Raw genomic sequence first — 27,655 nt, forward strand, 5'->3', positions numbered from 1 at the left:
GTACAAGTTCTTTTGTTGGCAAAGCTATTTGAAGAACTGTGGATTCCAGTTGTCAGACTGTCACCATCATGATAAAGCTACCAGCTATATGCAATAGACAGTACATTATTTTTACTTTGTTCAGCAGCAGGAACTTCAGAGTCACTGGGACTCTTTTATCACTGCATAGAGGAAGGAATTCTTGTTACTACTTTTCATCAGTAAACTCTCCTTCATTCCCTGTATCCTCCAGGAGCCACTCCAAAGTACTATCCTAATTTATACTCCTGCTTGCCATCTTCACATAAGTGAAAACTGTGTGAAAAGGACACGATCACTTGCACAGTTGTAAGTATGTACCTTTTCTAAACAGAGCTGACTACTTGTTGTATCTATTGTTCACTCAATACTATGTAATTGGATAGATAAAAAAAATTTAACTCAACAAGCAAGCGGTGGAAGATTATGCACATAAAAGAAAGTTACACTTATGTGAGCTTTTGGAGCCAGTGGCTCCTTCTTCCAGCAGAAGGGGAAGGAAGAGGGGTGAAGGAAAAGGACTGGAGAGGTTTAGGAAAATGGGTTGATTTCGGAAAAGTCACCCAGTACCATGGATCATGGGAGACTTAGCAGACGGGATGAGATGGAAAGACTGATTGTTGGGACTGCACCGTACGAGATTTGAAAACCTGTTAAAAAGTGGAAGACAGGATAATATGCAAGACAGAGATTACTGCTGAAACACTGTGCATAAATTAATAAGACTCAAAAGTTAAGTGCATTGTGCTTAACAAAGGTGGGAGGGGGATGGTGAAAAATAGACAGGTCAGAAAATGAAAGATGAAGAAAACTAAAATGGAGTAATTACTGTGAAGAAATGCAGAGAGTCAAAAATTAATGTAAATTAAGGTGAGGTGGGTTAGTTTTCTACATCTTTCATTTTCTGACCTGTCTATTTTTTGCTGTTCCCCTCCCACATGTTATGTGCAATGCACTTAACTTTTGACTCATGTTAATTCGTGCACGATGTTTTAACAGGAATGTCTGTCTTGCATATTACATCGTCTTCTACCGTAAAAGTTCAGAGGTTTCCAAATCTTGTCTGGAGCCTTCTCCCCAACAATCAATCTTTCCTCCTTATCCCGTCCGGTAAGTCTCCCCTGCCCCACAGTTCTGGGTGGCTTTTCTGAAATCTACCCCTTTTGCTAAATCTCTCCAGTCCTTTTCCTTCACCCCTATTCCTTCCCCTTCTACTGGAAGAAGGAGCCAGTGGCTCCAAAATCTTGCATAAGTGTAACATACGTGCGTGTCCTGCTGCCGCTTGGTGAATAGATTTTTTATCTGTTCTGTCAGTACTGTGTGATCAAATGTGTTGAACTACCTGTGACACCAGAGCAGGTGAAAAAGGAACAAATAGAACATGTTGGATATTAACAGGTATTGGAGCCACAGTGCAAAATCATTATTTTAGGTGATATCCAACACTGGAGTGGAAACAGCTAATGTTTCTTAACTGTTTCAGTTTGTGTATTTAATGCCTTCCAGGGGCAATGAAAATTTTATTTTCAATAATTCACATAATTTTGACCAAATTTAGAGTTCTCGTATACTCTGATCATACTGTTATGTTAAAAGTTTAACACAATAAGGCAAATATTACACTTAGAAACTGTTTGTTTGTCTTCAGGCAGCATAACTGATGGAACGCAAATGGCCAGATTTTATTCATCTCACATTTGAGGGTGAGAGCACTTGGCAACTTCCAGCAAACTTTGCACACAATCTCAAGCCTCTATGAAACTTTTTCTCACTAACACTGCTCAGAAAGTGATGAAAGAAGTAAATTTACCCCTTACTATATTTTTGCTGTTCAAGCAGTAAAACTTCAGCATCAGACATACAGCAGTTTATTATTTCTTTAATACCAATTTTACGTGTGACATAGTCTGCAGACAGTATCCTCAATACCACTGAATGTCGCTGCAAAATTATAGCATTCTATGACATATCGTTCAGGAGAGATTATGGTGTAAGCATTGAGGTGTGTAAAAAACTAGCTTTCGCTTAAAATAGAGTGAAAATTACCCAGTGTTTCATATTGAGAACACTTAGCCACTTTCAGCAAACTTCAAGAATAATTTCAGACCCTTTGTGAGCTTTTTCTCACATATTAACTCATACGTAAAGTAATAAGACATTTGAGGCTGTCTTGTACATGGGAATTTCATTCTTTAGGACAGGCATGGGCAGTCTTTGGTGACCTGCGGGCCTGATTAATATACTTACTTAACTTGCAGGCCGGCTTGTCACTTTATGCACTCCTAGTGCATAAAGTCAAAACTATGGCGCCCATGATGCTAATGTTAATGGGGCAACACACTGACATGAATGGTGTCCCTTCTATGACATGCCAGCCAACAAAATGTTGCCTCAAAACACACCTTTTTGAGAGTACATTCCTTCAAATGTTTACATTCATGTGTGCATTGTAAATATTGTTTCTTTACTTACAATACTTCATTGAGATTTGATAGGTCACCATTTTAATAGATTCTAATACACTATAAGACAAAAGAAAGATGAACCACAAAGGAGCTATGCAAAGTGGCAACAAATCGATATTTATAAACATAACAACGGAAAATGCAAAATTCTGTACTTTGTTGGCTGATGGATAAATGTGTGATGCTAAAGTGCCGTTTTAGCGCATAGCAGGCAAGGATAGTAAACAGTGGACATATTGATATCAGGGCATAAAGTCTTTGTGAATTTCATTCCATATACACAGTTGGACAGTAACTGCACCTTGCCAATAGACACATCAGCAATGTACCCAGACATCAGGATCTGAGAGGGACGTGGTGTAATTGGGGTCAAAGAAGCTGGTTGGAGTAATTGGCAATTCGCTCAACATTTGAACAGGATAAATGCCACTGTTCAACAGTTTTGGCAGGAATGGGTGAACCATAGCCGAACACAGCATCAAGAAGGAAGCCATCAACCTACAGAGACAACACAGTACGAGGACTGAGGAGTTGTCAGAGAGGCACGCAGAGCCACGGATTTGTCATTACCACTGATTGGATGTGCAACTTGTGCTTCAGTGACCACAAGGACCATTAATAGGTGGCTCACAGAAAGGGGGGCTAAGCTCATAGCACCCCTTGCGCCATCTATCATTTGCCACTGTACACCAACAAGCCCATTTGCCAGTGTTGGACACATTTAGCCTGGAATCTCATTGACTGGAGTACAGTTGTCTTCAGTGATGAGTCCCATTTTGAACTGAGTTCCAATGACCAGCAAACACATCTGGAGATGTCCCATACAGCAGTGGGATACGGACTTGACTGTCACCTGTAGTTCAAGCACCCTTACAGCACAGTAGTTCATCAATGTATTCTATGCCCCTTTTTCTTGCCCTTCATGGCAAGCCATCCTGGGCTTACATTTCAGCAAGATAATGCAGCCAGTGAGAGATTCTAATGTTTGTCTTCAGACTTGCCAAATCCTATTTTGGAAAGTAAGGTCACCAGATTTCTCCTCAAATGAGACCTGTGGAGGATTATGGGCAGCACGGCCCTCCAGACAGCTCAGGATTTTAATGATATAATGTGCCCATTGGACAGAAGTTGGCACAGTATCCCTCAAGAGGATTTGCAACTCTATTGATCAGTGCCAAGCCAAGTTTGCATAGGGGCGAAAAGTGAACCAATGTGTTACTGACTTGCTCAGTTTGTGAAATTCATTCTCTTGAATAAATCACCTAATTTTTCTGAAACTGTAATCATTTGTTTGTCTGTACTTGTACATCACACCTACCGATTACCATCCTGTTTGGATAATTCTTCATGGTGTGTCTTTTTTCCCATTAGAGTGTACAAAACTTCACTCATATCTTACACAGCTAAATTCCATATGATTGTTGTTGTCAAAATTATATTTGTTAATGGACCTACATCACTGGGCACTCCCCATTGTTGTGGATTCATTCCATTAGAAAAACTTATGAAAACTAGTCTAATGGCTGGAAAATGTGGAAAAACATTTTATATATAAGTTTGTTGAATGCAAATTTGTGTTTCCAAGCCTCAAACAGCTAAAATTCACCTTTGAAGTAGTTAGGTTGTGCTATAGGCAATCAGTAAATTAATAACAGAAAAGATAGTCTAAACAGAAACTAGAGGTATGAGTAAAAATGTGGAGGGAAAGGGTTAGGGAACTATTTTTACAGATCTGTAAGCTGGAAACTAGAAATTTATTTGTTACTACTTGTTGAGGTTGCTTGATTTGCCAATGAGTAATTAGGTATTCCTCTGCAGCCTCAAATAATATTCAGATGGACTTTTGATTATTTTATTTTTAAATCTAAAAGTCCAGAAGAGAATAACAACAATATGGAAAGGATAGATTGTTACTCCCCACAAAGAAGAGGCATCAAGTCACAGACAGGCACAATGAAAAAGAATGCAGCTGGGCCTTAGCACCTGGAGGCAGTTGCTGTGTGTGTGTGTGTGTGTGTGTGTGTGAAGAATGACTTGCCTGAAAGCTGCAATATTTCTAGCATTCTTTTCCATTGTGCCTATCTGCAACTCAATGCCCCCTCTGTATGGTGACTAGCGGCCAGAACTTTCCATATTATACATGTGTGTAAAACTTGATTCAATGTTTAAAATGGAAAACCCATGAGAAAACCTCTTTCTCCTTCAAAGTACATGGTAATGTATGCAGTGTCATTATGAAGAATATTAATTTAACTAAATAACAGTTGTTCCTTTCCTTGTATGTTTCATATTAACACAGATGTCATTAAGAACAAAAATTAAATACTGAAATCAGTTCGTCTTTTCATGCACCACAGTGGTTTACACCAGAAGGCTTTCGATCATTGTTTGCACTTGTGGGTACAAACAGCCAGGGAGTTGGTACAAGTCCTCTTACTGAATGGGTTAAGAATACTGGCATGCTGGATATTTCTGAAGAAGAAAGGGACAACCTTGATACTTTCATTGATGAACTCTATACAAATCTTGATGATGGTAAGCATTTTTAATTTTAATCATTTTAGAACACAGCACAGTATTATAATTGGGTAATTTCTTTCAAGATTTCTTATTAAGATATTACATAGTGCCATAATTATTGATGCTCTATAATTTCACTTCTCTAGTATACCTTTTGATTGTTGTGGTAGTGAAAGTGATCCTTTCAGAACTTGGTTTTTATTGCCTGCACTACATCAAATTTATTAGCCTGCAGCACTTCTAATTTATTAGTGCTGTGTTTTATTGGCAATGGGAGATCCCAAATATGCTTATGTTTACAGGCCTGCTCATATAAGAAGGCAAAACTATGATACTATGCTGTGCCAGGATAGGTGAGAAACATTAAGGCTTTGAAAACAACAACAAACTGTCAGATTTAACATTACACATTAACTTGAGGTAGTAAAAAATCTTATAGACCATGAAAGTTTTTGTAATATCAATTATAGTTGTAATGAATTTTTGCAATGATTAGAAATTACAGTTATCAATATGCCTATGGGCACAAACACACTTTTCCATTCCTTAGAACCACTTGCAAAAGATGTTAGTCTCCCCTTTCTTAAGGGTGCATTCACTAGGGCAGTCGAAAAATACACATTCTCATATTCTCTGCAGTGTTTACAATGAGGATATGTGTGCTAGGCCACACCATCCAAGCCAACCAGCAAATAATGTTGCCTGTATTGTCGAGGAGGCCAGGAATGGCCATATCTTTCGCTGTGGGTGTTGCAAACCCAAAATCTTTTATGTTTTTTTTTTTCCTTTCTCTTCATCAAGGAGCATGCAAGATACAATAGAGTCATCACTCCCACTCATTTATTCTCTGTCGCACAGAATTGTAGCAGAAGATGAAAAAGAACATGATGTTTCAAATTGTGCACTGAGAAAATATGACATAATGGACTTTCTTGTGGCACTATTGATGCTGCTAAATAACTGCTGTTCTCTCAAACTGTGAGTTGTATGGAGTGCACTAGTCGACACTTACATTCAGAGAACCCCATTCAAAACAGTGATGCAGGTTGCTACATTTTTATACAATATAAATGGTGCTATTATATGTTTCCTTTGTTCTTAAGACAACAAGAAGCCATGGAATGCAAGGTCAAGTAACTAGAGTGAATGAACCAGCACTCTCACATTTTCCGTTCACAAAATATTGACAGTTCATTGGTATGTGATGTGGTGTGTTGTCGCAACACAAAATGAAATGACTTATACTTTATTTCAGTTACTTTAAATTCCAAGAAAGAATTACAATAGGCGTACTGGGTTTTACAAAGCGTTCAGTGGTTACTAAGCATTTACTGTCAAGAGGAAGCGATGACCAGTCTTAATGAAGAATAAAGTGAACTTTCATTGAAGCAGCAACAAAAAAATGTATTGTCATTTGTTTTCGGTTTCATAGTTGTATTATTACATCTTGCCACCAGTCATTGTATCCTGTGTTTCCTTACTGTATGCCCCATTCGATTTTTCAAGCATGAATCAACAGCAATTCACTTGCACAGCTTCCTTACTCTGTCAGTGAATGCAATATCCACAGGCACATTACTTTATAATATCTAAATTGTCATGCAAAATGGTGCTACAATCGATTCAAGAATTGATCTATTCAGTTCCTACAAATGTGAGATAAATTTTCTTTCCGTCCTAGTACTTTTGGTATGGTGGGGGAAGATTGAGGAAAGTGGAGAGTTTCAAGTACCTAGGAAGCCTCATACACGACAGAGAAATAAACAAGCAGGGGAGAAAAGCAGGAGCATTTCAGAGAGCATCAGAAGCCTGATATGGAGCAAGGATGTACCCCAAATCAGTAAAAAGGATATATACCAGTCATACTATGTCCAGATCCTTACATATGCATCAGAAACTTGGGTTATAAAAGGAAGAGAGAAAAGCAAAGTACAGGCTAGTGAGATGAAATTCTTGAGAAACATTATTGGAGTGACAAAGATAGACTGGTTAAGAAATATAGGATCAGAGAGTTAATGAAGGTGGAACCATTATAGGAGGGGGGAGAGAAATCAAGGCCGAGATGGTATGGACACATTAAGAGAATGAAGGAGAAGAGGGTACCAAGGAGGATACACGAGATGAAGCTGGAAGGAAAGAGACCAAGAGGAAGACGGAGAGACAAATGGCTGATAGGAGTAGAGGAATGCGTCCAGAAGAAAGGCGAAGACTGGACCAAGGTGAAGATGGAGAGATGGTGGCAAGACAGAAGATGATGGAGAGGCCTATGTTCCATACAGACGCAGCCAGAGGCTGGAAACTGTCCAAGATGTATATATACACATACATTTCTTGTATCACTGACAAAGTGTGAATTATTTTTGAGAGAGAGATTCTAAGACTAATTTCTGACAGTCAAAATGAAGGGGCTACTGTCTGCAAAAGACCAACAAGGAGATTAATAGTGTTATGTCTGCAGAACTTTCTTATAATTACTAAAAATTGTGGTGCAAAATCACATTATGGTAATTATATCTTCAAACTGGCTGATTTCCAAAGTTCATTTTCTTATTTCTCTTTTTGGCACTGGAATATTAGAAATCAATGCAGTATATGGCTGAAATGAATGTCCACTCTGCTCTTGTAAAGATTTCTGTTCTAATAAATAGACTGCTGTGCAAATCTTAAGGACAGAAGTAACATTCACATGATGCCAAGTAGCATAGATTAATGAAACTTCAACCATGCTTAGAAAGAACTGCTACACTGTAGTACAGAAGGTAACTGAAATAAATACACACTGAAATGAACAGAAAAGACACTTTCATTCAAAGACAATAACTACACAGAAGTCACTCCTATTTATGACTCCCTAGACATTACAAAGGTGCATCTGGACATGCTACAGTATGTCTCCCCAGTGCAACCACATGTGCTTAATGGGATTTAAGTCAGGAAACGAGCAAGCCAGTCCAAATGCCAAGTATCCTCTAGTTCCAAGAGCTGCTCCACCTGCACTGTACGATACAGTCATTCTCTAAGATTTGGTGATCAGTATGCACATGCATGCCCTCCCCACATCATAACACCTGGATGCATTATGTACCCTCATATGGTGAGAAGTGGGAACATTTAATGAACCCAGGAACACTGTCGAACACAATTGTTGTGGTGGTCCAGGTGTTATAGTGTGCGGAGAAATAATGTTGTGTAGGCATAGTGAACTCCATATCTTTGAACATGGTACACTCTCCTGTCAGTTTTATTGTGACACTGTATTTCTTCCCCATATGCATCTCTCCAGGGGTGCATTTGACCCTGGCTTCATTTTTATGGATGACAGTGTACAACTGCATCAATCAGTGCAGGTAGAGCAGCTCTTGGAAGGAGAGGATATTCAGTGAATGGACCCACCTGTCGGTTTCCTCACCTTAAATCCAATTGAGCATATGTGGGACGCAATGGGAAGATGTACTGCAGCAAGCCCGTATGAACCAACAGCCGCCAGCACTTGTCAAACACACTGGTCGAGAAATGGAATTCCCTATCATTGTTTGAACTGCTCACCAATCTTGTGACCAGCATGGGAGTACGTTGCAGAGCATGTATTGCTGTCCATGGTTATCACATACCCAATTAAGAACCATGTCCCATCTTTTGTAAAGTCCACAGGACGGACATAAATCACAATGACTTTAGTGTACATGTTGTCTAGGAATAAAAGTGTCATTTCTGTTAGTCTGATTGCACACCTGTTTCAGTTGTCTACTGTACTAAACTGTAGCAACTCAGTCTATGCATGGTCCAAGTTTCATCGATCTGTGTTATTTGCCAGTGATACATCGCACTAAAGTTAGTTTTGTCCTTACGTTTTGCACATCAGTGTAATTTGTGTGAGCCTTTCCTTGTTTCTTTCCAGTGGAAGAATGTTATCATTAATTTATTCAGGAAATACCTGGTGCTTATCTGGTAAAATATGGGAAAGATGGACAAATTTTAACTCAGTTGTAACCTTTTGGCCTTCTTATATGAAAGGAACAGTTATGATACTAAAAGGTCAGACTGGAAAGACAAGCACAGCGTGAGAGATACGGATATTCTGTGAGAACATTACAATGAAGTAGTTTCTACTGCATAAGGAAGGAGTGAGAACACGTAATTGCAGTTGTAATTACTACTCCTTAGTTTTCAGTCAGTAATCGTGCTAATATCAGTTTTGAAAAGGCAAGCCTAAATTCGTTGAATTTGTCAGATATTTTCAGTTCAGTGGTACAGCCAGAAGTGTTCTCTGCCTTGGAAGACCAACTGTTTAAAGTAAGAGAGGATGTTACAGCTGTAAAGGCGATCAAAAAATTGGTGCCAGGACAATTCAAACTAATTGCTTTCTCTGTTGTTATTAATGTAACAAAACAGAAAGGAGAAATCCAGACTTACTCTTTCTATCTCTATTTTTAATTACGAGGGTTGACTGAAAAGTAATGTCTCCACCTTCGTAACTCTTCAAAGTTGGCAGCATTGGTATGTGGCAGGTACTGGCTTGTTCCGTAGCCTCTTCTCTACAGCCCCAGTTGGCAGGAAGCCTTAGCATTGAACAGTTGTGTTGTTTCAGTGTAAAGTATGGAACCCTGCGCATGGAACCTGCAATGCGATTTAAGCAACATGGAGTCATTGAATTCTTGACAGCAGAAGGTGTCACCTGAAAGGAGACTCATCAGAGAATGAAAGCAGTTTATGGTGATTGTGTTGATGTGAGTACTGTGCGTCATTGGGCAAATAAGTTTAAAGATGTTGAGGCAGGAACATCAGACCTGAATGATAAACAAACAGTTTCCTGTGACAGCAGCCACTGAGTTCCACAAGCAAAACGTTGACAGTTTGATTCAGGACGATCGTTGTATCACTCAGAGAGAAATTTCAAGCACAATTGGCATTTCACAAGAATGTGTGGATCACATTATTGCTTTGCTTGGCTATCAGAAGATCTATGCACAATGGGTACTCCAGATACTGACTCCTGAAATGAAAGTGTACAGACTTGAAATTTGCCAGGAACTTTTCTCGCATTACGAGAATGAAGGTGACGTCTGTCTCCATTCAGTTGTAACAGGAGACGAAACGTGGGTATACCATTACGACCCAGAGACAAAACGTCAGTCTATGGAATATCGACACAAACACTCAACCCAGAAAAAGAAATTCAAGACACAGCCCTCAAAAAAATCATGGCCACAGCGTTCTGGGGCGCAGTTGGTGTTACCTATGTTGATTTCCTTGATCGTGGAACAACAGTAAATTCAGAGTGTGACATCACAACACTGCAAACTGTGAAACAATGGCTAACAAGGGTCCACAAGGAAAAGGGAAATGTTTTCCTGCAGCATGACAATGCCAAACCATACACTTCACGTGCCACCACAGCAGAACTTAAAGAGACTGAATCTCACCACTGTACGGCATCCTCCATAAAGTCCAGATTTAGTACCATCTGACTCCATCCGTTCCCGATAATGAAAGACAATCTGCGGGGACATCATTATGCTTCTGATGAAGATGTTGAGAGAACTGTGAGACTGTGGTTGCGGAAACAGAGTGTCGACTTCTTCCATGATAGCTTCAGAAAACTTGTTCATTGTTGGCAGAAACATATCCAATTGTCTGGTGATTATGTGGAAAAGTAAATATTAGTAATTGAAGATCACATTCTAAGGCTTATTTGTGCATTCGATTTATTAAAATATTCCCATCCAAACACAATTAATGAAGGTGCAGAAATTATTTTTCATCCAACCCTTGTACATAATAAAATAGAAAAGCAATAAAAGAAATATGATCTTTCACAAAATGATGAATTAATGTGTTTGTGAATAAATATTTCGCAATTTATAACTAGACCTGTGACTATCGTTGCAAATGTTACCATTAAATTAACTTTACTGTAAAGGAAGCAGCAGAATGCAGGTTTTCAACATAAATATGTAACAGAACAGATAATATAGTCAGAAAAAGATATTTAAGAGAAAAACGATAATTGGTTGCACCTTTTCCCATGTTTTTATGGGATTTCATACGAGAATATATGACTTGCCGTTCATTTTTTAAATTTGTTATCATTTTCTAATTGTTGAAAATACACAATTACAAATGTGGTGAATCACCAGCAGTGGAAAGTATGAAAATTTATTTTTGAAGACAAAGGGAAAGATAAGAAATGGGCTGAGAAAATGTATTACTGTATGAGAAAAAGAAAAGATTTTGAAATTATTGATCAAGATATGTGTTGCACACACAAACCTATCTTCTCTTGTTCTCTATCCTCCCCTTTATCCCGTTGAAAGGACATTAAAAAAACCTGAAACCTACGTGTCCAACCTTTATTTTATAATTAATTTGTTTGTGTTGCCACTGTGTTCTAATTATTTGTTCCTTTAGTGGTTGGTAAGCTGATCATCTTCTATCGTAAATATTGTTCATATTGTGACATAGTAAACGTTCATCTTGTGACATAGTAAACATTCATATTTTGACATAGTAAACACAATCAAGTCCATGTCCGAAAGGGTCATCAGTAATTTACAACAGTTAACACTGAAAGTACATGTATTATAAGTACCAACATACAAACAGAACTGAGACTTTTACGGATTTAATTTGCCAAGCATAAAGTTGTGTACAGCTCTGGGACAGCATATTTATGTGGAGGTTCACTTATATTGCTAGTTTTGCTGCTCATTGTTGGGTACAAACTGCTGGGATGCTCTCTTGCTTTGGCTGACTGATACTGGTTATTTCAACTAATGATTTTTTCAGCTGTAATTTCTTGGATGATTTTTTAAATCGGTCCTGCCTTTGAGCTACCTTTGGCCTTGATGAAGGGCTCAATCTCATGGGTATCAGAGATGAGACTGACCCTTGCTGGGTGTTAATGTTTCATGTCTTCTTTGAAAGTCACATATTTCTCACTTTTGCATTAATTTCCTTACTTGTTGCCATCAATAAAACAAAACTGTCAGTTATGAAAAGACACTCATAATACAAATACTTTAAACAGTCCAGTGCACAACAACCCATCTTTCTGCTGTTCAGCTGGATTTTTTTTATTGCAGCAATGAGTAAAACATCATCCATGCTGCTGTGTTCTGCCAAAAGATCCCTTGTTAGGCAGTCAGTGATCTTGAGTTTGCATCGAATTTTGTATACCGCAGTGACATACTCCCGAATCCTCAATGCCCATCTCACCAGTCGATCCAATAGGTTGTTAGGGATAATCAAACCAGTGTAGAGTGTGATGAATGGTTTGCCAAATAAGCACGGTTGGAACTTGTTGATGGCCCAAACAACTGCAAAGAACTCTTTCTTTTTTTGTGGAGTAAGTCATCTGGGACTTCATGAGTACTCTGGAAGCATAAGCAATAATCTTTTCAGCACCTTCCTGAATTTGCACTAGAACTGCACCTATCACATAACTGCCAGCATCAGTGTGGAGTTCTGTCTTGGGATTCTTGTCATGCAGTGCTAGGACTGGAGAAGATGTTACTACCTCCTTAAGGACGAAGAAAGATCTTTATTGCACCTTGCTCCAGGAAAATGTCATGACTTCCTGCAACAGTTCTAGGGGCTGTACCTTGGTGCAGAGTCCTTTTTGAATCACCAGTAGTACGAGCACATATGAGAAAACTCACATCACAAATGTGCCAAGTAATCAGAAAATCAGTGATTGCTCTTACTTTCTCTGAATCGGAACTGACGCCATCATCATTTACTAGATGCCTTGCAATTTTTATTTCTTTGGTGACAAAGAGGTACTTCTTGGGTTCAGGTGCAAGCCTGTAGTCTGATCACAGTTCACATGGTTGTCAAATGGCTTAGACGTTCTTTAGTTACCTTCAAAAAATGGCACTGTCATCCAAATAGCAAATATATATTATCTATTTAAGGTGTCAAAGCAAGTTTTCCATCATACTGTCTAAGATGTTTGGAACATTACATAGTCCAAACAGCCTAACATGGAAATCGTAGAGCCCGTTACGTGTTACGAAGTAGTCTCTTCCTGGTCACCCTGGATTTGCCAGCAGCATGTGTGCAGGTCCACAGCTGTTATATACTTCATTCCTTTTAAGAAGTCTGGGATGTCCTCAATACGTGATAATGATTAGACATCTAAACACATTTTTTTGTGATTTTATTTAGTCATCAATAGTTGGTACAGAAATGCCATGTGCTGTCCTCCTCCTTCACAAGGACTACAGGAGAGGACAGAGCACACTCTGAAGATTCAGTGACGACCTGCAGCATTTTCTCCACTTCTTCCAAAATTACGTGCTGTTCAGTCAGACTACCTCTTCTCCAATCTGGATTTGAAAGTATCCAAAAATTAGTGCAGAATGGCTAATACTTGACAAAATTGTTCCTTGGTTGGGTGAGATCCTACTGGCAATCAACAAAAGCTTCATAGTTTAACTGATACCCAAATCTCCAGATTTCAGATACTCAGGTCAGTACCAAACGATGCATGTCAATACAGTATGAACCAAAGCTCTGATTTAGTTCATACTATGTACTGTCATCCTACAGAATGTGTGTAAATGTTAATTAAAAGTAACACCATAACTATGGAGCACAGGGAAAGCGTATCTGTGAGGATGTATTGTATATAACGTCTGTGAGGAAGTTGGTAGAGCATTAGATCACTGTACCTAAAGTCCTGGGTTCAATGACAACTTTTTCTCGCCGCATTTTGCATGAAAGTGTTACATGGGACATCATGTTTATGACATGCTGTTTGGAATTTACAGGAATCTCCTCTTGGCTGTCTGCTTTTGCTTTCTTTGAAAGTAGTAAACCTGTAGATTACATTTGTAGTTTTACAGAATATACAGTCAGAACAGAAAAATAAAGAAACAATTGCAACACGTGTGAGGAAGTGTGCTGCAATTGTTTCTGTGTTCTACTGTTCTGATTTTTTATGTTTATTCTGTGAAACTACAAATGCACTAACTGCTTCATCATGAGTAATGTCTGTTCCGTCTCACATGTCCAACAGAACACCTCACCTACCTATACAAATGTTGTCTATAGGTTTGCTACTTTCAACTAACAAAGCGAAAGCAGACTGCCAAAAGAACAGTGATGTACACTCCAAACAGGTCTTTTAACTCTTGAAAAGTCATTTTACACGACAGGAAAATGTTGGTAACTGTTTCACATGTCAACAGTTAAAAAAAAAAAAAAAATCATTAGTAAGATTAAAACACTGGACCTAAAGTACAACAACATACATGCTCTACCAACTTACTCACACTGACATCTACAATACAAACACCCACAGATAAGATTTTCCTGTCCTCCATAGTTCTGGTGTTACTTTTAATTACTGTTTATGCATGTTCTACTAGATGGTAGGATATAGCAGGAACTAAATCGGTGTTTTGATTGACACACTATCGACATAAAACGTTCCGTACTGATCTGAGTGTCTGACATCTAGAGGTTTAGGTGTGACTGTCTAGATTGATGACTAGAACTCATCTCATTGGTGACAGTGTGATAACAGTGTCTTCAATGGCAGACAAATGCCCAGAGCACTCTTCATTGTAAGTGTCTTTACTGGAATAGCTTCGTCAATATGGAGCTCTCTGATTTTCTCCTGTCTATGACCACTTATGATACCTTAAAAGAACTTCCAACTGAAAGTAACATTTTGGCTACATTTTAGTAAAATGACAAATTTGAAAGGCTGTGTATTGCTACTAATAGTTATTGTTGCAATACATTTTTCTATCAATTGGACATATTTCCCATTTGCAACCTTCAGCACAGTCACTTTCATTCCATGGAACATAATCTTGCGTACAGTGGAATGTCGCTTAACCAAATTTCAAGGGACCAAAAAATAGCCAGTGTGGTTTAATGAAGTCTGAACTAATGAGGTTTATACAACTGTTGAGTTCTTTCTTCTCTTGTTATGTGTACCAACAAATGAGAGTGCTCTATTTTGCAAGACCTCTAAGAAAAAATAAAAATAACTACACTGTATATGTACAACAGTATTTCTGGGATTTGTTTGAGATACTCATAGTACATGTACATATTATCAAATGCTTGTCATAAGGTTTTTTTTTAATTAATGCTACAAATAATACAACAAATGATAAATCTTAAGAAACACCTTAATGCAATGTTCTTTAACATGCTAAATAAAATTTTAATCAGAACATGTTTTAGTTCATAACAATTCTTATCTATTACACGTTTTCCTTCCGTACTCTCACAAATGCAACTCTCACGCACAAATGACTGCAGTCTCAAGCAACTGTAGCCACACTAGTCACCTGAGACTGCAGTTGTGTGTGTGTGTGTGTGTGTGTATTTTTGACAAAGGCATTACATGCCTAAAGCTCTATTTGTGACAGTCTTTTTGTTGTGCCTACCTGCGACTCAGCATCTCCACTATATGGTGAGCAGCAACTTTCCTTTTCATAAAGTGTTACATTCCATCCTGGATTTTCCATTGTTTGAAAAAGTTGGTATTGTTTATCATACGATTTTTAGTTGCCAGGCTGTTAACAAAAAGGTCAATGTGGGTTTTTATCTAACTGAATCATCACTTACCAACTGTTCTTGCAAAATGAATTTACTGTTGTCATTAATAATGTTCTGCTTATATCACTTCTGAGGAGCATATTTGTACATATGCTTAACATTATCTTTACAGGTATCCTGGTCAGTTAGCCTGAAAGATACTATTATGGAAAAAGCAATTATTTTCCCAATAATAATGATTTGCTATTGCTTATCTCACTTGGTTTTTCTATGATATTTGATAAAGATCCTACATTTCATATTAAGGACTATTTTCTGTGGAAGTTTAGTGAAGAAAGAGTACCCATTACGTAATATTCAGCAGTAGGATACTATGTAAAGATCATAGCTCATCTTGCAGACATCTCTTCAAAGATTCAGGAATTCTTACCACTTCTAGCAGCCACTTTTAATATTACTGATTCATTCGGCTTCCCTGACGATTCTCCTTCACAGTATGTCTATAAAAGATGGACTGATGGATGAATGAATGGTTACTGTCATTGCCACATTGCTATTGTTCAGGTAATTTATCAGATGGATAGATGACAAAGCATTAAGTTTTGAACTTTCTGGACAGCCTTTAATTCTTGTCCCATGATGCCAGTATGTACCTGTGAATTTAATTAATACTGACATATGCCTTTTATTTTTCTTAACTGAATGATAGAACAACTTTCTTTATGGTAAATCTGCCTTCAACAAGTGTCCTAGACATAGTCCTACTGCAATATTTATGCACTTACCTTCCACTGACCCATGAGTTAACTTAACCAGCCAGTTATGGAGTACAGTTTTAACATGGATTTTGAACACAGTGCAACTTGACATTTTCCATGTTCAAAAATCATTGCCAAAGGTTAAAGAAATGCTGATGTCGCAGTCACTGTAGCAGCAGTAATTTTCAGTCCAGAAACCGGTTTCATACAGCTCTCCCATGCTGGTACATCCTGTGCAAGTCTTGTCATGTCTGCATAACTACTGCCATTTTAACATGCTTCCACTCTTGGTGTCGTACTGAAGTTTTTCCCCATACACTTAACTTTATTTACCAAATGGATTCTTTCTGGATGCCTCAGGATGTGTCTGTCAGCCTTTCTCCTCTCAAACAATGGAAACTCCAGGTTGGACTATCAACAGTATTAGGGAAAGGATAAATTGCTGCTCATCATAAAGATGACCAGTTGAGTTGCAGACTGGCACAACAAAAAGCTTTATAGCTTTAGGCAAAAGGCTTCTTCAGTAAAGAAAACAAACACACGCATTTACATAAGGAAGCACACCTCAGGCACTTGTGACCGCTACCACCGGCAGCTCTGCCTGGTGGCCAACTGTCATGAGCCTGATGAAACTGACAGGTGCAGCATGGGGAGGTGTGTGTGTGTGTGTGTGTGTGTGTGTGTGTGTGTGTGTGTGTGTGTGTGCGCACGCCTACAAATCTAATCTTCATCATTCTTTTATGTCTCATCTCAAAAACTTCTGTTCTCTTCTTGCTTGGACTATCATCTGTGTTTCACTTCCATACAAGGCTACACACCAGACCAACATGTTAAGAAAAACCTTCCTGATATTTAATTTATATTTGATATTAACAATTTTCTCTTTTTGAGAAATGCTTTTCTTGCTAATTCCAGTTTGTGTTTTATATTCTCTCTACTTTGGCCATCATCAGTTATTTTGCTGCCTGATGATGGCTGACATAGGTTGGCCTACATGGCATCATTAATGAAGCTTTTAAAAGATATTTTACTGTCTTCATAGCTACCTTGACTCATTCCACACCTCATTCGAGATGGGATCTACAAAATGTGATGATCATATGAATGGATAAACTAGTATAAAGTGTGATTTCAATTCTCTATTATGTTGTACCCCTGTAGTACAGTGATTTCCTGGATTATCTAGTTCAGATGGAAATGACTGTTTCCACTAGAGAACAATAATCAGTTCATCTGGGTAAATTACCCTTGCAAACATATTGTTCATTAATGTCATGAGTTCTGAGTTTCTTTAATAACCATAAAGGTCATATGCTTGTGGATGATGATGAAATCTAATATAAGGAACAGCAGAGCAGAGCTGTGTATTAGAAACAGATAAAACTTGTCATTCTGAACATATGAAACTAAGACTAAATACTTAGTAAAAGAGACTGAAGCCCTGGATGTAAAGGTTAATTGAATCCTTTATCACATGAGTGTCATTTCCTGCTGAGTGATTAAGTGTAATGTTTTCTCTTAATGTTTTCCTCAGGTTCATATAAGTTATTTACTAACACAGAAGAGCAGATTACATAGTAATAAACAATTTTTCCTTCTGCCATTTCTGTTCTTTAACAGAGGAAAACAGCGAATAACAACACATTGTCTAGCATAAACTTACGCAAGCAGGAAAATGTTGCTACCACAGTATGACATCATTATAAATCTACTTGCTTTTAGTGTAGTGTGGCTGTAATATTCTGTATAATTGCAGAATGTGGTGGCTTTCTAAACAATGAAGGATCTGCACTTTATACTCTCCAGAGTGCTTGTAATCATAGCTGCACACCTAATGCACAACCAACATTCCCATACAGCAATTTTGAATTGGCAATGTGTGCCCTGGAAGATATTGCTCCAGGTGAAGAAATATGTGTTAGTTATTTGGAAGAATGTGTGCTGGACAGGAGCAGGCACACCAGACATCGTATTCTCAGGTAAATTAACATGTTTTCTATGTGGTAACAGAGTTTGTGATAACAAAAAGAGCTTCATCCCAGAGTCAGCTGCTATACTCTTAATAGTTTGTTTTTATGGTATGACTTTGTGTGATAAAACTTAACTTTGTCTCATTTAGGACCAAGCACAATCAATAAACGATGATTGGTGTAGTATTTTTCTATGAAGACATAGTATTTCACATCTGGTTGTACTTGTGTAATTTTTTGTACCCCAATGGTTCAGTGGTGCCAATGAGGATATGTAGCTGAATGAAATGCCATGACTGATTAACACACATTTTATTATAATATCGATGAATGACTTGGTGATTGCTGTTGTTGTCACCCGTAGACTCGATCAACATGCGAGTGTTACAGAGGTGCTTTGTGAACTCGAGTGGGAATTCCTGGAGGGGAAAACAACGTTCTTTTCATGGAATGCTATTGAGAAAATTTAGAGAATTGGAATTTGAAGCAGACTGCAGAATGATTCTCCTGCCATCAATGTACATTTCACATAAGGACCACAAAGATAAGGAAAACTGGAACTTGTACAGAGACAGTCTTTTCTTCACCCTCGGTCTATTGGGAAGTGGAACAGGAAAGAAAATGACTGATTAGTGGTACAAGATTCCCTCCACCGCCAACAATACAGCTGCTTTCAGAGTATGCAAGCAGACGTAGAATGTCTTTGACAAGGCCCAACTGATTCCTTCCTCTACCCTCATCAAAAATGAACTCACTCTTGATATGTTGAAACAACTAAAATATAATCTTTTCTTAAGATATTCTGTGGTCTCACGTCAAATAATGGTTCTGTGCTAGTGTTAATTTCTGAAACTTGCACATACAGTCCAGAAAAAAAACAATGGCAAAAAGTTTGGATGATTTTATTAACACCCACTACTTTATAAACTGTGGCAGAATTCTGATAGATGAAAAAATTGTTTCACATCAGGCTACCATACTCCTCATAAACAAAATAAATGCCCAACAGCAGGAAAGTTGTGCATATTGGGCAGTGCAGAATTACTGTTTTGTTTGAGTCAATGAAGTTCGCAGTAGAATGAGAATTGTCAGTCATGTGCTTGAAAAATTTCACTTGCCATTATTTTTGTCTCACCAATGTTATGTGAACAGCTGTATTTCATTCTTGTCTACCGGCAAGTATTAATGCCCATAAGAAAATCACACTATAACAGAAATTGAAGTGTAGTAAATGAACAGTAAGTCATTCAATTTTGTGTGTTACATTTATGACTTACCTACTCAGCTGAAGAAAGAGTTTAAGAAGTACTACAACAAAGGAAGTTTTTTTTTTTTTTGGTGAATCATGAGATTATAGCACCTAGTTAGGGTCTGAAAAAAGATAAAACTTAAGTCAGCTTCATTCTCAGCACATGCAACAGAATTAACGTAAGACTTATAGCATAGGTAATTAAACTAGCAACTCAAGGGAAATAGTGTGTTCTTTTAGTGACCAGAAAATAGCCTCTGGTACAGTCTTTTGATTTATATTAATTTACAAGCACCATCTGAAGTTAAATTAGTTTATAGTATGAAGTAAGTAAGGTGGAAAGAATTCATGAACTAGAGCAATTGGAAGGTAGACTTCTGGCTGAGGAACACAATGAGATTGGCAAAGAATAACATAATTAGAACTGTAATTATAAAATATAGTAGCAACAAACTAAGTTATTTACTTAAAACACCACTGCTGCATAATTATTATATCAGAACTAGTTAGCACCCTGTGCTTCGCTCACATTGACTGTATGGCCTGCAGAGATTTTCTTGTTTTTATTCAATCGAATTTTTATGTTGTTCCACTAATTGCAACACCTTCTAAGCTTTTCATTGACCATACAAGCATGGACTTTTCTGAATGTATTTCTGACCAAAAAGCGATTATGACTGCTGAAGTCCAAAGTTTTTGTTGGTAATGCTTTTTGCATTCTTGTGGAGATATTTCCATAGCAACTTTCATTCCCTAACAAATATTTCTTTGTATCTAACTGAGAAGTGAAATACCAATTTTCATAAATTTAGCTTCAAATTCTTTTTAATGTAACAAAATATTTCCTTTATAGGCACTCCCTTATGGGTTGATTCCAGAAACAATGAAATAAACACTTTTTTTTATTTGTAATCAAGAAGTCAAATGCCAATTGCCATAGATGTAACCTTAAAAACCTTCAGTAGTTCTTTAGTAATTATTTATTTTCAAAGAAACTTTCACCCACTATTTTACCTCCCTAGTGGTTGAATTTCCAAAAATGCTGAAACACTTTCGCCAAATGGGCAACCAAATCCAAGTTTTCGTAGTTCTAGCTTCAAAATTTTCTTAGTATCAATGTACTTTAAAAAAGCCTTTCACCCCAATTTCACCCCCCTTAAGAGTGGAATTTTCAGACAGTCCCTTCTTAAACAATGCCTACAGTATAAGATCCACACACTCTCCAAACTTCCAAGTTTCTATACTTAGCAGTTTGGGCTGGGTGACCCTAGGTTGAATTTCCACAAACAGTGAAACACGTATTTCATCATTTCTAACAGAGAAACCAAACACTGTTTTCAAAGATTGGGTTTTAAAACACCTCCACAATGAAATATTTTCATAAAACATTTCACCCCTGTTAGGGGTTGAATTTCTAACAACTGTTACGTGTATGTTTTATTTCTAACAGGGAGCAAAAATACAAATTTTCATAGATTCTGCTTAAAAATGTTTGGACAATGAAATATTTCCATAAAAACTTTCCTCCCCATTTCACCCCCATAGGAGTTAAATTTCCAAAAACAGTGAAACATATATTTTTATTTCTAACTGAGAAGCCAAATTCAAATTTTCATAAATTTAGCTTTAAAAATGCTTTCATAAAAAATCTCATTCCCTATTTCACCCCCTTTGGGGTTCAATTCCAAAAACAATGAAACACGTATGTTTTATTTTTAACCGAGCATTCAAATACCAGTGTTCACATATATACCTTTAAAAATATGTTAATAGTTATATATATTTAAAAAAACTTTCACTCAATTTTTTTTCTGCCCAAGAAGATAAATACCACCAATTTTCATAGTTCTAGCTTCAAAACTGCCTCATAGCAAAATTTTTCCAAAAATACCTTTCATCTCCTATTTAACCCCTTAGGGTTGGATTTTTGAAAAATCCCTTCTTAAATGACACAGTATAAGATCCACACCTTCTCCAAATTTCAAGTTTCTCTCCTTAGTGATTTGGGCGGGTGGCGGTCAGTCAGTCAGTCAGTCTTTTATATCTAGAGATTAATTCCTGCATGTTGCTACTAATAGCAGTTAATGAGTGATACAGAATTATCCATTGTGGTGCAAAATTTGTTGTTCTGTAAATGGTGATTAATATCTAAATATAAGAAGGAAGAGTTGCATATCAGAGGAGAAGAGTGTGACACTGAAACTGAGAACCAGTGACTTTAGCTAAAGAATTACAGCACTAGAACACTCAAAATATTGTAAAAGATAATGAAAGGAGGAAACTCTCAAGAAAACTAAAATATTTAAAATTTATGTAGGCTATGGCTAGAGCAATGAAATATTTATAGAAAAACATTTTTATTCGCCAATCAACTGTATAAATTATATTAATTCAACTGGTTTTGGTGTTTTCAACCATCATCAACTGAAGGAACTGAAAAAACCATACTTCATATAAACAGACAAGAACGAAAAAATTAAAGTCCTACTTCTGAAAATCAACTGGCAAAATTCAACGCTATCAGGTTTTGATAAACTCGTACAAAACTTAGATAAATTACACTTCCACACCTGAACAGTTAACAGGCCTATGTAGCAACAACTGTCATATGATTGTGCTGCATTTACTTTTTGCCAATGGTGTATTTGGTGAATATAAGTATCCTCTGTGAAAAATATGCGTTTCTAAACCAACAGGTGTTATAATTTTGTAAGTTGGCCCTACTGCATAGTACGATGATGTTCACGGATACAACTTTAATTGGACTTCAGTATTTGAAGTAACACTGTGGAAAAATTAAAAAATAGCCATTTTGCACCGGTGGACATATCAGTGTAACTGAGTAGCAAAATTGCGTGTGATAAGATGCATAATACATAGGTGCATAAGACAAAACATTTTATTTGTTAGAAAGTGGATTTTTTTCTCTCCAAAGAATGCTCACAGGCTTCCATTCAGAACATAGGGACATAGATACGGTATTCAGCTAACTCTGAAGAAAGCATACTGTCTTTGTGGGTTTTATCTATGACTGCCATTTATATGTGCAATAAAAACAACATTATGAAGGAAAACAACCACTCGTCATGTAGAGGAAGCATTGAGTAACAAGACATAAGAATAATACAGTTTGATTATTAAAGAGAAATGAAACAGGAAATACATGCCAGGAGATTATATTGTATGATACTTGACAGTATGAAAATGTTACGGTTTGTAGGTTTAATTATAAGAGCCTCTTGTGACAATTGTACCTCTTTAGTAGCTTTATTATCTACAGTATGTTTTTGATATATTTGTGAGTCTGCATAATTGTACATGTTAGCTACATTGAAAAGAATGTAATGAATTTCCAGGAGTGATGAAATCGTATTGTTGGTAACACTCCCATTAATATCCTAGATTAATTTCACATAAATTGTGATGCCCTAGTACATAATTGCTAGGATGTGTACTTTAAGTGTATCATGGTTATTGGCAACTTCTTCAATCTTACTTTTCCGGTTCCTCAACTTTTATGCCATATCCAAAATACAATATTATTATACTAAAAATTGAGGATTCAAAGACGGTAAATAGTGGGTTCCTAAATGTCTTTTTTAATAAGAATCATACAAAACATTTTAGTGGTGTACTGGGGCAAATTTTAGAACCCATTATCTATATCTATTTTATGTGTTATTGATCACTGCTAAGGGGATTGAACAAAAAAAATCTCTAAAAGTTTTTATTTATACCTGAATTGACAGCCCAAGATATTAATGTTGCAGGATATACCATCACTAAGCAATCTACATGCTAGTTCAGAATCTGAGATAAACAATAACTTCTCTTTTTATACAGGGAACATTATCTATTTATCTGCTATTGCAGTAAATGTGAGGCACAAGCTAATGATCCTGATCTTACAAGTGATGATGAAGAGGAGGAAGAAGAAGAAGAGGAAGAAGAGGAGGAGGAGGAGGAAGAGCAGGAGGAGGCAGCAGAGGAACGTATAAATTGTGAAAATGAGTCTGATTAATTTACTATTTTGTACAAGTTCATATCATAAAGAATGCATATATATATTTCATTGAAGAACATATATATTCATTAAAGTGTCACTCAGATACAAAGAATCTATGAAATACAATGTAGCAGTTATTGTATTGAAACTATTATTTTATACGTGTTAAAGTTAAACCTGAAATATTTGTATACATTTTATTGTAGCAACACATGAATTTACCTGAATGTAAACTATATCAGATTAAAATAAATAAATTATATATGTCTATATTAAATGCACAGTGTAACTGATTTATTTTTTAATCATTCTATACTGTGTTTGAGAATGTCAGTTCCAGTGTTTCGTGTGTTGACAAGTGCCTTTAACTGATCCATTAATCGACATGTCCACAGGTTAAATGAGCCATCACTGACCAAAATGGGACCCCCCCCCCCCCACAAGATGCTGAACTTTAAGAATGTAGAATGATCTTTATGTGACAAAAACATCCTTAAAATATGTGCATCACCATGTAACACAGTTTCAAAAGGATTCTGCAAGAGTAAACGTTGCTTCGGAGTTACTGTTGTTTGGGTGTCTCATGAAAGTACTTTTCCAAATGCATCAAAACACCAGAAATGTTATAGTAGCAAAAATGGTCTTTTACAGTGATATTACAGCTTCTTTTATCTAACAACCATATGTCTTATAGAAATGTGTGTGTGTGTGTGTGTGTGTGTGTGTGTGTGTGTTTCACACCACCACCTAAACCACTGGACCCATTTCAACCAAACTTGGTACAATGAAAGTGCTCCCAACAAATGTAAAGCAGCATGGGATATCATCAACCAACATAATTCACAAACCCATACACAAGATGCAATGCTGGTGCCAGAAGAAGTAAATAATTACTTCCTAACCTCAGTGAGCAAGCTGAAAAACAAAATCAAGCAAAATGGCACTTGTGCACTAGATCATCTTTGTGCTCTGCCCCATAGGATGTATACTTTCCACTGGAATGTTGTCACCCCAGAGGATACTGTAAAAGCTGTGGCAAGGTTCACCAATTCCAAAAGTATGGACTGTTATTGGTTTTCTAACTATGTAGTGAAAAAAATAATACACATTATCTGTCAACCTCTTTCTTTCATTTTTAATGTGTGTTTAGAATCTGGAGTTTTCCCAGATGCACTCAAAACTGCTAAAGTGATGCCAGTCTTTAAAAAGGGAGATAAGCATCTGCCCCAAAACTATTGACCAGTTTCTATTGTCCCAATTTTCTCTAAAGTTTTTGAATATGTAATGTAAAGTCAACTAAATAACTATTTTGATAAGCATGATCTCCTCTCCAACAGTCAGTTTGCATATCAACACGGTAAAAATACCACTACTGCTATCACTGAAGTTGTTAACCAGGTGTTAACTGCATTCAAAAATGAGGATCTAGTATCAGTCGTACTTTGTGATCTTAGCAAAGCCTTCGACTGCATACCATCTAACACACTACTTGCAAAACTGGAATTTTATGGCATACACAAACCATCTTTGGATGTAATCGAATCATACTTAAGTAACAGGAGACAGTTTGTATCAATTAAAAATAGATGCACCTGAAGGAAGTTCGGACTGTAGTGCCTCAGGGCTCGGTCCCAGGTCCTTTTCTGTTCATCATTGCAATTAATGATTTACCTTACCATGTAAGAGCAAATTCAATTGTGTGTTATGCAGATGATACAACATTGCTCAATACACACCATGACACAACAGAACTGCATGAGGCAACACAGGAAAATCTAGAACTAGTAATGGAATTGGTTTTCTTCTAATGAACTCCTGTGTAATCCTGATAAAACGCAAGAACTAACTCTGGGTTTAACTACAGCTGTTGAAAGCAAATCAATAAAATTGTTAGGATTCCACACTGATTCAAAATTAAACTGGGAGGAACACATTAGCCATATCTGCAAGAGAATAGCAAGAGTGTGTTATCTCATCTGGAGACTGACAGATGTAGTCACTGATGAGTATCTAAAGGTGGTATATTTTGGCGTCTTTCAGTCACACATTTCCTATGGCATATTGTTATGGGGGCATTCTTTATTTGTCAGTGAAATTCTGAAAATTCAAAAAAAAAGTAATCAGAATAATGAGCAAAGTTAAGCCCAAGGAACACTGCCACCTCCTCTTTATCAAGCACATGATATTAACTGTTGTGAATCTATACATCTACACAGCACTGCTTTATGTCAAAAGCAACTTAAATGAGTTCGGGACCAAAGAGAACATACATCCCCACAACACCAGAGGCAAACTGGACTTCGACATACCAAGACACAGACTCACAAAGACTGCAAATTCACACAAAATAATGAGTTTAAAACTCTTCAATAAACTTCCAGCATCTGCTCGGTCACTGACCAGTAATATTTTCAAATGTAAGGTTTATGACTGGTTACTCAAACACCAATTTTATAAGATAACAGAATATTTTGAAATAATCATTGACATTAGTATATAAGAATATTCCTAAAAGAAAAGGAATTACATTGTAAAAACTTTACTGTAAAGTTATTGTTAATTGCATATTTAATGTTCAGACCTATTCCGCTGTAAGTGGTCAATGGTGAATAAACTGAACACTTACTGTCAGGCAACAATCACTGTAGGTATAAAAACCACCTACCTATCAAAGGGGTGGGATACGGGTGAAAAAGAAGTGTAGTCCATGACGTGTAAGGTTCCCAGACTTTATTCATCCAATATCTAGGAATGACAGCACTTAGCAACATGCATGTGATTTCAAACCTTAAGAAAAAAAAAATTCACAGACAGCCCCTACAAAATGATGAAAGGAAACATGTTTATTGCTTACTACTTTTCCGCATTCATGCAGCGAAAGATCTGCATGTGGCATGACATAATTTTTACTTCTTTATTACTTTCTGCATTACAACACTTTTATAGACCGTGTGCGCATATACCACTGAATGTAAGTGCAAAATTACATCGTTGTGTGACACATAGTTGGAGATATTTCATAAAGAATGTGATGGGTGAAAAACTCGTGAATCAAGCACAACATTAAATTTATTACTATGTTGCTACTAACTCCATTTTGCAACTTATTTTGCAGACAGTATTAGCCACATACACCGCTGAATGTACCTACAACGTAATATTGCACAACACTTAGTTCACAAGATAAGATGTCATAAACATTAAGCACAAGGCCAGAAGTTGTCAAGTACAGGTGTGGACACACAACTGTACCCATAAAGTAATACCTTGGCAACGCCAAGTTTCTTCACTAGTTTAGTAATAAAATCACCCCAAGGTTAAAACAGTAACAACTCAATATAATAATAATACAATTAATATTAAGCAAAAACTAGATTATTAGAAGCTGGAATCTTTTAAAATATAAAATAGAAAACTATAACCATATCAGTGTGATCATATTTTAAAGTTACCATATGCCATACTTATGGTTGATATTAATCCTGAGACATCTCAAAATAATACCACTTTAATACTTGTCAGAGTTTTCAAGGGTGCCCATACCTGTTGGCAAGGGATATGGCTCTCAGGGAAAGGGAAAAAAAGTGTAGACAGGCGTTTTTCTTTCAAGAAAATGCTTTAAAAGGCAGTATTGTGCAGGCTTTTAACAGAGTTGGAACTGGAACTTTGTTATGACTACTTACAAGTCATCATTCATCTTCCAACATATTCCACAAACATCCCCCACAAAAAAATCTATTATATGGGCACCACTTGAATGTTTTGTCAAAATAAAAATAAGGTACAGAAGGAACTGAAGCTAAATGGGAATGAAATGAAACCCTATGGAGAAGATAATAGGTTACGTTAACTTAATCAATAACTTAAGAATATGCCACAAATAACTTGTGGGGTGCAGAGCAGAGCCCATTTCCTATTGTGTCACTTATTAGAGCTGCTTCTAATGCCATTTGTGTATGGAGCACAGGAAGAATGACTGCTTGAATACATTTGTGCATCTCGTAATTACTCTTAATATTGTCTTTACAGTCCCTGCTGCAACAGTATGTAAAGGGTTGTAGAGCAGTTTTAGATTCCTGACTCATTGTAACTTTGTAAGCAGCCTTTCGCAGGATAATTAATATTTATATTCAAGCATCCACCAGTTCGGG

General features: G+C 36.9%; 1 protein-coding gene across 2 annotated transcripts in view; it reads left to right on the top strand.

Moving 5' to 3' along the window:
- LOC126177552 (histone-lysine N-trimethyltransferase SMYD5) overlaps positions 1 to 23,766 on the top strand; it is a 79,993-nt gene extending 56,227 nt beyond the window's left edge. For both annotated transcript variants that reach the window (XM_049924464.1, XM_049924463.1), the window contains exons 8-10: positions 4,841 to 5,018; positions 18,036 to 18,258; positions 23,342 to 23,766. In XM_049924464.1, coding sequence (XP_049780421.1) covers positions 4,841 to 5,018; positions 18,036 to 18,258; positions 23,342 to 23,519 — 579 coding nt within the window. In that variant the 3' untranslated portion in view covers positions 23,520 to 23,766. The remainder of the gene's footprint in view (positions 1 to 4,840; positions 5,019 to 18,035; positions 18,259 to 23,341) is intronic.
- Positions 23,767 to 27,655: the final 3,889 nt, after the last annotated feature.

This window comes from Schistocerca cancellata, chromosome 1 (genome assembly GCF_023864275.1).
Source record: "Schistocerca cancellata isolate TAMUIC-IGC-003103 chromosome 1, iqSchCanc2.1, whole genome shotgun sequence".
NCBI lineage: Eukaryota > Metazoa > Arthropoda > Insecta > Orthoptera > Acrididae > Schistocerca > Schistocerca cancellata.